Genomic DNA, 14,588 nt, shown 5'->3' with positions numbered 1-14,588 from the left:
CTTTGCCACTATCCCTTCAAAATAAAAGCATAACAGGACCTCACGTTACCACACATCACTTCGTAAAAGGGTTCTTTTTTCAAATCCACATTTTTGTCTGCGTCCACGGCCCAAAAAGAGACGCTTGTGAATCGAAATCAAACACGGAGACGACGCTCTGCGTACAGATGTCGGAACGCTGACATTTAACGGCGACAGATTTAGCAGAGAAAAGAAATGAAATGTCAAGATTTCTGCTTCTCTGTGTCTCTCTCAGTCTGTCTGTCTGTCGCTAAAGGCTAACACCTCGTGTGTGACTGTGTGTGTGTGTGTGTGTGTGTGTGTGTGTGTGTGTCTTACCCCCTCTTCATCTTGGTGAAGTCCACCGCCACCAGCCTGTACGACATGGCCTTCTCGTTCAGGTAGCGGCTGTATCGCCTGATGAAGGTCGACATGTCGTAACCTGCGACAGACAGTGGGTTTATTTTTTATTTTTTTTTTACGCGACAAATGATTTCTGATCGTTTCTGATACAAACCCTTTCATATACGGTTATAAACGGTACCTTGGAGAGCTCCTTTATCCAGGAAGTTGTTCAGGTTGAACAGGGTGTTTCTGGACGCCAGGTACTGGATGAAACGCTGAAACAAGACAAAAACAAACACATTTCATTATTATTAATTAACAATATATAATATAAAAACAACAAAGGAGCGGTGAGATGAAACGTTTGTTGTATTTGTTACGTCGTCCTAGAGTTTCTTCTGTAAAAACAGAATCCCTTTTAAATGTTAATGAGATCGAATCTGGAGCTAAAATTTAAGCCGTGGCTAAAGTGGCTGAAGTGGTCGCGTCCTTCTGAGGATGCAGACTTTGTAGCCAACAATGACCTTCGCAGGCCGCGTAAACCACAACTGCTGAACCCAAATGAAACGGTCTGGTCTACGGAGAGTTCGCGTTTGAGTTAAAACCGTCGCCTAGCAACTCACCCACAGCTTTTAAGGCCTTGTGTCCTTTTAGCTAACCCTATTTTAACCCTAACCCCAACTGAAAGACTTCTTGCCAAAGGATCACTTTTGAAAATGGCTCAACAGCACCACCCACAGTCCGCCCCCTGGCGCACATTTATGCACAGAAATTGGCATTTTGGGAAGACCTAAAACCATTCTTTGAAAAAACGGGTCCTAGAGCGGAAGATCGCGATTCAACTCGAGGCCTTCTTGCCAAAGTCGCATTAAAAATTTCCCCAAACTTCGGAACCGATGTAATTTTTCATCATGGGCGTGGCCAACAGCTCAACGTTAAGTCCGCCCCTGGCACACGTTTGTCCAAGGCGTACCAAATTTGAGCAACGATAGCATTCACGTGATTTTCGCAAATTCTGTTCTTTGGATGGTTTTGGCCACCGTTATATTTGTCCTTGGTACACGAGGAACCTCGCGAAAGGCCAGGCCACGAAAGGGTACACCCCTTCTGATCTCGCATTGGAAGGACCCGTTTGAATCGTGCAAAATTTCCCCAAATTTCCCCAAACAATGTCATTTTCGGTCATGGACGTGGCCAACAGCTCCACCTTAAGTCCGCCCCTGGCACACGTTTGTTCAAGGCGTACCAAATTTGGTCAACGATAGCATCTTGTCCATCGTCTCCTGGAGCCATTTTGAAAATGCAAGAGGAAGTCCGCCACTTTGTCGGAGAGGAGGCGCAAGCTGGAGGAAGTCGTATTCGGTGAGTTCACGTGATTTTTGCCAATTTGAAGCATTGAGCAAAAAAATTTATTTTGTATTTTATTAAAGAAAAAATCTGTCTACTTTCATGTGTGTATGCAGCTTGAAAACACATCAACAAGAGGGACATGCTGTGCTAAGTCAACGAGCCAACGCCGCGTTAGCTAACCTTGTTTAGTGACTTTATGGCATGTTTTCCTCTGACGGACAGTATATGAAACAGGTTAACAGACTTCCGAAAAGTCGCTTTCTGGATTTCAATTCATTCATTCAGTCATTCTGTTCCTGCTCGCTGGTTAATCCAATCACCAAATTTACTTGCTCATCCGTGGTTGATGTGATTGAGGTTTACGACTCCATCATGCGTTCATACTTCCTTTGGTTGAGATACTTTCTGTAGTTTTCCCCACAGCTTTTGCCAACAGTTCCTGCCCGAGAAGTCTTGTTTTAAAAGAAAGTTTATTTCTTACTTAGTGATAGAACAGTTAACAGTTTGACTGGTGCGATAATATTGGCAGCAAATGAATCCAGAAACACAGTTAGCGAGTCTTCAGGAGGCTGGAGACGTGACACTTGACCTGGACTCCGTCTCCGAAGGTTGGACCTTTATCCCTGGTGAACATCTCTGCTATCTCATCTTCCTCACGCCACTGAACCGCAGAGCGCTGCGGAAACAAGTCTTGGCCGACGTCCACGGTTGTGGGAACTCGGGGCCTCGGGCTTCCCAACAGCGTCTCAACATTAAGGCGGTCTCTCTCTTGTCCAGCTGACTTGAAACGATGTGATGCGATTCGCCCGTTTGCCAGCTTCCCGATCTGGCGTGGAACCAAGCCACACTGGCCGGTTTGAACATCTATGAATGTGCGTCTGTGAGCACAAATATGCTTGTGGGCATGTGTGTGTGTGTGTGTTGGACTCTGGCGCGCTGACACGTTTCCAAGAGCTCTGGGACTGTTTAAAGAAGCAAAAAAAAGAATGTGATCTTGCTTCTTGCCTCTTATTTGTTGTGTGCAGAGAGGGGGGGGTGTTCACACTGTCACATGCTGGATGTCAGGATTCTGTGTCGATGCTTGTATTTTAATGGGTAAGTCTCTGGTTTGGAGTCAAACTAATAGTTTATGTTCCAAAGAACTGTTACATGCAGCAGAAAAGTCTTCTTGGACTATGTTCTATGAACCTTTAATTTTGTCGTGTTGAACGCATATGTTCTATAAACACGTCGGGTACCATATGTGTTTGTTCTCTATGGATTTCAAGGATGTAAATATCCGTAAAAACTAGCACTGGGCACGTTAGCGTGTTAACAAAAGCGCATGACGTGTTTCAATGACGGCTGACCGGAAAAAACACGCGCGTGACGTCATGTTTACGTGCCGCGGCGCCGGAGTCCGGGCACCGTTTACCAGTTAGCTCCGTTAGCTCCTTTAGCGGCGTTAGCGCGCCTATAGTTGAACTGGAGCGGTCTGTTTATTAAGCGAAAACAGCAGCGCTACAAATAACCAGCGTACCCGTGTACTGCGTATTCTACCTGTTGGGACGAACCACTTTTTGGATCCATGAAAATAATCGGACAGTTGAGTTGCGACACTGCAACGCGGTTAAAGTTTGAGAAGGGTTGAAGACCTTTTTGTTGGGCTACCAAGAACAGCGGTACGGCTCCTTGATTAGCTACGTAACGTCAGATTACGATGGTGGACTGCTCCAAACCACACCGTGGTGAGCGGAACAGCTCTCTACTGCTTGGTGGATGCTAGCGATAGCATTAGCATTAGCACGCGAAAACAAGTCTAGCCGAATCCACCAAAGTTTTTTTTTAATAGGCTACGTGCACAATGGAACCTCCGTCTAGCAACCGTGGCTTCCGGTAACGCTGGGCTGCTTCCGGTAGGTCGTGTTGACGTTGCGATTTCCCAGAGACGCTAGCGAAGTGCTAAGTCGTAGAGTCAAGTGTATTCGTAAAAATTAGCGGATTTCGGATACAAGAGAGACGGTTATCTTATCAAAAAGTCAGAACGACAGCCCTACATTGTGTACCCCTTTGTACAAATTTGTCTTGGTACTATAGTACGATAAACTTTCATAGGTTTCTGGTGGATGTTTGTGTGCGAGCCGAATGGATGGCGAGGATACGGTGGGACGACTTTACACAAGTTTGCAGCTGGCATTTCAAAATGGGAGTAACCAATTTTGCGTATTTCTCAGATTCGGGTGTCGCGGCGCTACAGTGCCACTTACAGGCCCGGCGTATGTACTACATCGTTTAGGGTAATTTCTCTGAAACGATGTCCTGTTTGCGGACGTTTTCGTCACGAAAAATGTAAACATAATCCACGTTTTGTTTCGTTTGCGTGTGGATAAGGTTGCCTCAATCGGTCCAGACGTGCAAATTTAAAACGTGACAACAATGAGGAGGTGTTTTCAAAGACACTGACTTCAGGGTAAACGACGACGCGTTATGAATTATTCACTGACTTTAGCACTTTCCCCGGTGTCAAAATGAACCCTGGTCAAGACTTAAGATGGTCACAGATGAACAGAGGCAGAGGAAGAGGAAGCCGGTTAAAAGAAAAAAAAGCATAAGCTTCATAAGCTCTTTCTTTCTCTGCCGACTGTTGTCTTTCCCTCATCAAAAAGTCCATCGCATGCCTGGAGCACAAAGGCGGCGGCGGCAGAGAGAAACCCACACAAAACACGTGGATATAGTTGAAAAGGCAGAAACGCTCATTGCCGCGAGTGACGGCGAGAGGTAGAATAAGGACACCTGCCGAGCCGGAGATTACCCAGAAAAGACGCTATTCAGAAGGCGTAAGAATAGAGAGGAGGAGTGAGAGGACAGTGAGGAGGTAGAGAAGGAACGTCGGCCTCCGCTCGTCAAATAATTCATGTCAGCATCTGCGAAGAACAATCTCATGTATTATTGATTCATTTACTACAGCAGCTGGAGATGAAGACACCTCGGCCTTTTCCTCCTCGTTCCTCCATCTCCTTTCTTTTCTCTCTTCAAATCGCCCCAAGTGCACGACTCGATGTGGTTTCCATAGAAACCGCAGACCAGAGTCTGAGGAGTGACCCGTCACCGTCGTCAGGTTAAACTCAATCACTCGCGGCTGAAGTCGTAAAAAAGGACGACAATCGTTCGTCGACGACTAAATCAGTCGCTGAGTGTTTTGAGAGTTGATTCATCAGTTTCATGTTTTTTCAGTGTTTGTTTGTTTTTTTTTTGCTGCATAAAAGAAAAGAAATCATTAAAACTGACTCATGTTGGTTTGTGGACAAAAACAAAGACATCACTTTCAAGGTTTGAGGAAACGCCAATCATCGTTTTTACAACGATTCACGACACAAACGACTAATCGATGAATCCAGAAAATACTCAATAGATAAATAAATAAAGAACTTCTGGTAAAAATTTAATTACATATACATATATGTGCGTATATATATGTATACACACACACACGTTCATATATACCCATATGTATAAATACACATGTATATACACACATATATACACAAACGTGTATACACACATCTATACACACGTGTATAGACACACATTTATACACACACGTATATATACACATATATACACACGTATACACAGATATATACATGAATACACACGTATATATACACACGTGTACTTTATACACACACATATATACACACGCGTATACACATATACACACACGTGTGTATATACATATATATGTGGATATATAGACATACATAAGTACATATATAAACATACATACGTACACATATGTACTTGTGTGTGTACGTAGGTACACACGTACGTACACATATACATAAATAGAAACATAAACTACATATATATATACACACATAAACATATATATATAGTTTTAGCACATTTTAGCTAGAATTTAAGTTAGTTTATTTTAGTTAACGAAAATGTCTTTTTCAGTTTTATTTCTCGTTATTTCGTTAGATTTCGTCAACTAAACTAAACTATACTAAAGCTTTTCCATGGGAACCAATGAGAATAGGTGAGTCATGATGTTGCACCAAAGTAAAAGGGTATTGCTTTTTTTTTTTTTCTTCTTATTTCGTGAGAAGCTAAAAAAAAAAAGCCGGATCACCGTTTGTTTTTTTTCTCTCATCTGTTTGACGAGTGGATTCCGTCTCACTTTTGTGACGTCGCACAAACCAACAAGGAAATAAAGTCTGACGTCTACAGTGCAGCTGTTTTCACACAAATACAGCAAACGGACTCTCCTTACACACACACACACACACACACACACACACACACACACACAGAGAGAAACAGACCAGCCTGGTTGGTAAACAGGAGTGTTCTTACTGACCACATATTGCATGATATCTGTGACTCTGAAAAGAGTCACCGCTCAAGTGTTTACACAAACACCTACGAACAACAACAACAACCACCAGAGGAATCATCGATCCTGGTTGTGAAATTCTCTCAATCTGGGGATTCACTGTTTTATCAGTTTCCAAACAAGGGTCAAGTAAGTGGAGTCGTCTCCAAACGGAGTTCAAGGACTCCAGAGTCTTTTCTTTTTCTATTATTACTTCACACACACACACACACACGTGAAGTGATGACGAATCCAGCTCCAGTTAAAAAGGCGATGACTCACACACGGAGAATGAGTCGTGAGCTGAATGAACGCTGCTCTTATGTAAGAAGAGAAACAAACGTGTGGACTGACTCACGTCCACCAATCCCCGACTTCTGAGTCACTTCCTCCTCCACGTTTTTAACGTTACCGACTTCCCCCTGACCCTGTGACGTCCATCTACCCGACACGTGTGCGTTTGATACGTTGAACGCATCTCGTAGCGACTTCTCTGAGCCACCGACGTGCTTTAGATCGGGCAGAAATTGCGGCATTTACGAGGTTTATTGAACAGATCTTCTAGCGCTCCTCTCAGCCCCCAACACTTTAAAACCTGCAAACATAATTATGAGATTTACGAGGTTTATTGAACGCATCTTGTAGCTACTACTCCAAGCGAAACACTTAAGATTCTGTAAAAATGATGGCATTTACGAGTTGTATTGAACGCAACTCGTAGCTACTTCTCTAAGCCCAAACGCTCTTTAGATCGAGCAGAAATTACGGCATTTACGAGGTTTATTGAATAGATCTTCTAGCACTCCTCTCAACCCCCAACACTACTTGGAACCTGCAGCTATAATAACGAGATTTTACCGGATTTATTGAATGCATCTTATAGCTACTACTCCTACCCCAACACTCTTAAGATTCTGTAGAAAGTATGGCATTTACGAGGTTTATTGAGCGCATCTTGTAGCCACTTCTCTAAGGCACCAACGCTCTTTAGATCGAGCATAAATGATGGCATTTGTGAGGTTTATTGAACGCATCTCGTAGCTACTTCTCTAAGCCCAAACGCTCTTTAGATCGGGCAGAAATTACGGCATTTACGAGGTTTATTGAATAGATCTTCTAGCACTCCTCTCAACCCCCAACACTACTTGGAACCTGCAGATATAATAACGAGATTTTACCGGATTTATTGAATGCATCTTGTAGCTACTACTCCTACCCCAACACTCTTAAGATTCTGTAGAAAGTATGGCATTTACGAGGTTTATTGAATAGATCTTATAGCGTTCCTCTCAACCCCTAACACTCTTTAAAACCTGTATATATAATTATAAGATTTTACCAGGTATATTGAACGCATCTTGTAGCTACTACTCAAAGCCCAACACTTAAGATTCTGTAGAAACGATGGCATTTACGAGGTTTATTGAATGCATCTTGTAGCTACTACTCCAAGCCCAACACTCTTATGACCCCGCAGAAGTGATTACATTTACAAAATTTACTGAGCGCATCTTTGAAACTACTTCCAACTCTTTGGATAACGCAGAAATAATGACATTTACGCAGTTTGTTGAACGCATCTTGTAGCTACTCCTACAAGCCCAACACTCATCGGAAGTTGCAGATATAATTATGAGATTTACGAGGTTTATTGAACGCATCTTGCAGCTTCTTCGCTAAGACCAACGCTTTTTGGATACGGCAGAAATAATGACATTTACGAGGTTCACTGAATGTATCCTGTAGCTGCTCTTTTAAGCCCAACACCCTCTGTAACCTGCAGACATAATTATGAGATTTACAAGGTTTATTGAACGCATCTTGTAGCTACTTCCATAAGCCCCCAGCACTTCCCCATCACTGACGAGATTTACATGGTTTATTGTAGCTACTAGTTATTGAGGTTAAGTTAAGCAACTTTTTTTGTATTATTTGTTATCATTAATCAATTACATTATAACTAGATGGAGGAAAAAAGAAAAATTGGCTAAATATATGCGCAAAAATGTATAATAATCCTAATTATTGGCTGCCCTGAGCAGAATAAGCTCTCTTTATTTGATATTTTAATACAAGGACAATAAAATCTCTAGTCTGTTCCGTTCTAAGTTTGACAGACTGTCCCAGCTACAGGTTACATAATTAACCTTTAGTCCTTTGTGTTATGAAATAATGATAAGGGAAAGTGTGAAGAACGATCTGCTTCAAGTCCTTTGGAGTTTTATATTAAAGGTCGCGTTCGTCTTCAGAAATAGTCGGCGTTGCGTTACCGCTCCGTCCTCAGATTTTTACTTTATTCTGGAAAAATACGTGAATGCGATACTTAAGATCTGTGACATAATGCGTGATTACTTAGTTACATTATACAGTACATAAACAGTAATAGGAATTTAAGCTAAGTGAAAGAAGAAGGTTACTTTTAAATTCAAAAATAAGGGGGGTTTAAGTGATTCAATAAAACTTCCTCTCTGTGCACATTCAGAGATTAAGATTAGAGAACATCAGATTCTGGGTCAGTTTTGGATTAATGCGGGCGCCCACTGTGCGCAGTGTTTTCCTCCCACGTTTTCCTCCAGCGTCTGTACTGCATCCTGCCTCTGTTTCTATGGCAACAGCGAGGCCGAGGCTCATGGATGTTGTAGTGCGCCATTAAAAAATAATCCACCACCGCAGAATTAAGGAGGGAATACCAAAACACTGCACCAAGAGAAACCAACGATGACCTGTTTTTCTGGACATCCTGAAAATGACTTACTATATTTTATCAAGGACATTTTTTTTTGTATTATATGGAATAAATTAGTGTCACACATATTTAAAATTAAAATTTTCCATCTAATTGCTTGCGTTAAAGCTGAATTTGACCATATTTACGGTCAATTACATCGTTTCTAACGCACGTGAATATCCTGAATTTAACAGTTACCATTGAAAAAGTCAAAGAAATTAACCCAGGTATAATCTGATAGTATTTTACGGTCATGTAACGCAGTAGATATCGTTTATTTTTGAGTGTATTTACAGCGTGTGGTCACTCGCAATCTTTCAGAAGCAGGAGAAAAGTCGAGGATACTATTTATTCCTTAAAGGAAACACGGGGGTTAGGAGTCGTGTCCTTTAAATCACTTTTAAGCGGAGATCAAACTCGGTGAATGGGATAATTGTAGGGTTTTGGGCAGCACTTGTAACCAAGGGGGAGCAGAGCTAATTACAGCTCTGCTAATTAAAGCGGCTAAGTGGAGTAAAAAAAACAACAAGAAACTACAATTTCTCACAGACGGTGATGTTAAGAACAACCTTCATCTGGATCCAAAGTCTAGATAGATAGATAGATAGATAGATAGATAGATAGATAGATAGATAGATAGATAGATAGATAGATAGATAGATAGATAGATAGATAGATAGATAGATAGATCGCAAGCTAACTAGAAAGAAAGATAGATAGCTCGCAAGCTAACTAGAAATATAGATAGATAGCTTGCAAGCTAACTAGATAGATAGATAGATAGATCACAAGGTAACTAGATAGATAGATAGATAGATAGATAGATAGATAGATAGATAGATAGATAGATAGATAGATAGATAGATAGATAGCAAGCTAACTAGAAATATAGATAGATAGCTCGCAAGCTAACTAGATAGATAGATAGATCACAAGCTAACTAGATAGATAGATAGATAGATAGATAGATAGATAGATAGATAGATAGATAGATAGATAGATAGATAGATAGATAGATAGATAGATAGATAGATAGCTCGCAAGCTAACTAGATAGATAAATAAATAGATAGATAGATCACAAGCTAACTAGATAGATAGCTTGCAAGCCAACTAGATAGATAGATAGATAGATAGATAGATAGATAGATAGATAGATAGATAGATAGATAGATAGATAGATAGATAGATAGATAGATAGATAGATAGATAGATAGATAGATAGATATAATGCAAAGGCAAACGCAAACCAACAACCGCATGGCCAAAAAAAAGGAAAATACGACAGCTAAACATCTCAAAAATGGATCCAGCGCCAGTGGCCAAGCGGAAGGGATTTGGGCTCGTAACCGGAGGGTTTACCGTGGGAAACCCGATCCCCATCAGTCCCTGTTAATTGGGCTCTGTGGGGCTTTAATGACGGGCCCTTGTTTGCCCGTGGCCCCTTTAAGTCTCCTGAAAAAAGCCCCCCGAGGAAGGCAGAGTGTGTCGAGCTGTGGGTCACCCTGATGTTTTTCATTTATAGATGGGATGTGCACGGACACACACACACACACACACACACACACACACAAAGAGAGTCCATGTACTGCGATATCAGCGTCCACACTAATCATCCTGATGTTTGCCGCACCAGCAGCTGATAGGGAAGCACATGTGTTGTGACTTTGTGCATCCGAGCTCGTCAGATAATCACAAGTGACCCCTGTTAGAGTCAGGGTGACCTCACTCACACACACACACACACACACACACACAGAGAGAACACCCTCTCTCTGACACTGTGCTTGAATCAGCACTTTTACATTATCTCCTTCTCGTCCACCGAGTCAAACGTCTGTCTTTCTCTCTCTCCCTCTATCACACTATCACTCGTTCAATGAACTTCAACTCGTGAATCCTTGCGTCCACATCGCAGGACGTCGAGCGCTCCGGTGACGTCACGGCGGAGACAAATGGGCCGTCGCCCCGTTATCTGGGACAGTGGTGGTGTAGCGGCGCGGGGCGACTTTACACAACGTGAAAACACACACAAACCTTGCACTTCGCTCCCTCCCTTTATCTCTTGCTATCACACACGCACACACACACACAGACACACACACAGCTTCCATCAGCACTTTCCCTGCCGTCCTCACCAGACCGTCCTCGTCTCCTCTCATGTCCTTAATGACTCCCACACCGTCTCTCTCCTCTTCTTCTTCCTTCCTCACCATTTCAATCCTTTCGTCCCGTATTTTCCGTCTCGACTCTTTGTCTAAAATCCAGCGTAGAAAACCTGAGTTGTTCGCGGCGCAAAACAAAACTAAATTCACATAAACGTAAAAATCATCATCAATAATTTTTTGCCATTAAATAAATAAATAAATAAAAAGTTTTAGCGCCATCATCAGGACAAATGCCCTCCGTGGATTTTTACTGCTAATTAGCTAAAGCCGACATGCTAAACTACGATAGCTAACACAGTAAACATCCTCGCAAACAGTATGGCGTTAGCATTGGCATGACTGTGCGCGGGAGCAGCAATCGATTATTAGCATTTAGCTAAAACGAGCACAGTTCCCTCAGAAACAAAGATGGCTCCTCAGGACTCAGATGTGTTAAAGCGAGAGGTTCTTTTGACGAGTTGCGATTTAAAGTTTATGTTATTTATACGTTTTCGCCGGAGTTCGTCTGTTAGCAACATAACTCGAAAAGTCACGTACGGATTTGGATGAAATTTTCAGGAAATATCCGCAATGGGACCAGGAACAAGTGATTCAATTTTGGTCATGATCCGTAGACGCTGCCTCGGCGGAAGTCTGCGCTCTCCGAGTGCTTTTCTTGTTTATTTTGGGTTTTTTTTAAGGTAAAGTGCGTAAAAATTTGGCAACATTTATTGGTGAAGTTGCATGTTGCAGCGGGGTTAGCATTGAGGCCGAAAAGACATTTAGTTTGTCCACTGTGGGCTACTGTTAAAACATGGTGGTCCAAAATGGCTGCCCCACAGCTCTTGACATGAAAAAATAAAGTAAAATTTTTTTGGGGGGGGGGTGATAAAAATCGTGTTTTATTTTGAATTTCTGAAATGAAAAATAAATGTGCCTGAATCTTACCCACTGGACCTTTAAGTTATATAAATCATAAATACTTTAAGTTGTTCTTATTTAGTCCATTTTAGGGGTTTGAGAATAGTAATTCACTTGATAAACGAGCTAATCAGTGCTGTGATATCATGTAGAATTAAATAAGATGAATTAAATGCCAGTATTAATTCAGTATTTACACAATACAGCCATTTATTTTCCCACTCTACAGTAACAGACATGCAGCAAACGGCCAAATGATCCACTAAAACACCCTCAGAGCATAAAGTAAAGTCGGGATAAATCGATAAATCGGAGAAGCGAGGAGTCGTACGTGTCGAAGGTGCTTTTAACCTTTACAAAGATCGATTTTTACAATGACATTGACTCCAGCGTTGACCCTCGTTTCTACCTCGTATTTGAACGCTCGCCTCGTCTTCTGTCCTCCCTCCTCCCCCCAATTCCTGTAATTCCATGAGCAAATAGCAGACTCATTTTCTCTCAGGTCTTCACTTCCTTCTTTATCTTTGTGTACATGCATCGTCCTGGACGATCAGAGCGCTGTACAGGAGGAGGAGGAGGAGGCTGCAGAGAGAGGGAGGCAGCCATTGTTTGGAGTTTCCTGCTGGTTTGTTTTCGGTACATATTGGCCTTTCATTCAAAGACTTGGAAGCAGAGGAACACGCTGACAAGCGATAACAAGGCAGACAAATGGGCGAGACGAGGAGTGCTGCGCTAACGTGTGCTAATCACACGCCAGATTAGACGTTTACATTTAAATGTGATATAAGAACGGTTCTGTTTGGGACTATTTTGGTACGGAACAGTCCATTCCATCCCATTCTTTTGGTGCTTTTCCTTCAGGGATTTCTTGGAATGGACGTAATGAGCAGGTAATCTACTGTTCAATAGTTTGGGCTCACTTAGAAATGTCCTTATTTTTGAAGGAAAGGCACTTTTTTTCAATGAATCTAACATTAAATGAATCAGAAATACACTCTATACATTGTTTATGTGGTAAACGACTATGGTAACAATGGTACATTGTGTTTGCTAAATCGCGTTAGAAGGCTAATAAACCCTTGTGCAATGATGTTAGCACAGCTGAAAACTGTTTTATTTTGAATTAAATACCATTATTTCTAATCTCGTCAACATCTTGACTATATTTTCTATTCATTTCGCAACTCTTTTGATGAATAAAAGCCTAACTTTTAATGGAAAACACAACAAAAATTGTACGGGTGAGACCAAACTTTTTGAACGGTAGCGTAGCTTCGTACCATTCTCGATCGATTCGTCGCAAGCCGTAGACGGGAAGTCGGTTTCTCGCAGGTAATGACGTTAAGATCCTGGTTCGGTTTTTGAACAAAGTCTTTGAGCGGCTTTTTGTAGCAGCACAAAAAAAGTGAAATTGTGATCAAAGTTATCGACCGGCTCTTGATCGCTCATCAAACTCCCGAGTGTCGCGGGGTTTTTAGCGAGCCACGGTTTTATCTCTGCAGCTGAAGGTGAGGAACTGAATGAGTGTCAACACACACACCTGTCAACCACTATAACACACACACACACACACAGACACACAGGCTTTCTACTCTAATTTCAAGCCCTCTAACAAATGCCACAGCTGTGGCACAAATCAGAGATATTGAGACTTAATTCAGCTGCCATTTTGCTCCGAACGGTAAATTCTCACACTGGAAATAAATTGGAAACACGGAGAGGGTTGAGAGTATATCAGCGGTGGGATGAAAACGGTGCCGCAGCATTTTTAAGTGGCTGTATTTTTGCAGAGCTACTTTACGTCGAAACACAACAGCAGACTTAATTTAAATGTCACGTGTTATAGGCCTCACACAGACGACTGACGCAGCCAGGTTATTCTTCCACAGTCCGTTTAACGATAAAAATAAAACTATAGACGCTAGGCAACAAGTGCGAGAACGGGTGAATGTCATGTGCAACGTATTCTTGTGTCACTGGAGTACTAGTCGTTTTATCGCACTTTTCTACGACGCAGTTCTAGCACGACTCGGTTTGGAATCAGTTGAGTCGTTTTCCATAAAAAACGCCACACAAACGCGTGACTTGTAAAGCTGTCGTCTTTGGTGCAACTGCGGCTAACCGCGTTAACGCTAGCGGTGTGCGTTGACGGTGCGTTTCCATGACAAGTGACGAGAAAAAAAAGACGTGCGACACGGCACCGGAGTCCAGGCACCATTTACCGGTTAGCTTTGTTAGCTCGGTTAGCTGCATTAGCTCATTTAGCGCACCTACAGTCGAACTGGAGCATTACTTGAGAGACTAATTTTAACAACCGGAAGTCACATAGTCACGTCTTTTTCCGGTCAGTCGTCACGAAAACGCATCATGCGCAAACGTTAACGGCGGTTAGCGCGTGAACACAGCCAGCAAACAACAAAAATGGAAAGAATCCTAGCTTGAAGCCTGGTCGGAAGTCGCGCTCATGACTTAAGGAAGTGACATAAAGTCAATTTAAATGCCATATTTCCGTCACTCAGAGGTTTGCGTACGTTAAATAAAAAGCTGAACTGGACGTAGATGTTCATCACAGTCAGGACGTCCAACAGACGACAGTACGAGGCCACCTTCAGAGAGCCAGACCAGCTGGAACCAGTCACACAGTGTGGATGATGTGAAAGGGGAGAACGAAGAGTCCATTGACCCCAATTCTGTGGGTCTGCGGTTTCTAATTTTGCGGCCAGGTTTTCTCTCTCTCTGCT

The 14,588-nt window shown here is 42.2% G+C and overlaps 1 protein-coding gene across 2 annotated transcripts in view; it reads right to left on the bottom strand.

Annotated features, from left to right (window-relative positions):
• LOC310940064 (phosphatidylinositol-binding clathrin assembly protein) overlaps positions 1 to 14,588 on the bottom strand; it is a 77,714-nt gene that overhangs the window by 40,107 nt on the left and 23,019 nt on the right. For both annotated transcript variants that reach the window (XM_083904983.1, XM_083904984.1), the window contains exons 3-4: positions 545 to 620; positions 340 to 442 (exon numbers count right to left, since the gene is read on the bottom strand). In XM_083904983.1, coding sequence (XP_083761109.1) covers positions 340 to 442; positions 545 to 620 — 179 coding nt within the window. The remainder of the gene's footprint in view (positions 1 to 339; positions 443 to 544; positions 621 to 14,588) is intronic.

Source organism: Microchirus variegatus, assembly GCF_963457635.1.
Source record: "Microchirus variegatus genome assembly, chromosome: 2".
Classification (NCBI taxonomy): domain Eukaryota; kingdom Metazoa; phylum Chordata; class Actinopteri; order Pleuronectiformes; family Soleidae; genus Microchirus; species Microchirus variegatus.
The sequence above is the reverse complement of the archived record's forward strand: the minus strand, read 5'-3'. Positions and strand labels throughout refer to the sequence as shown.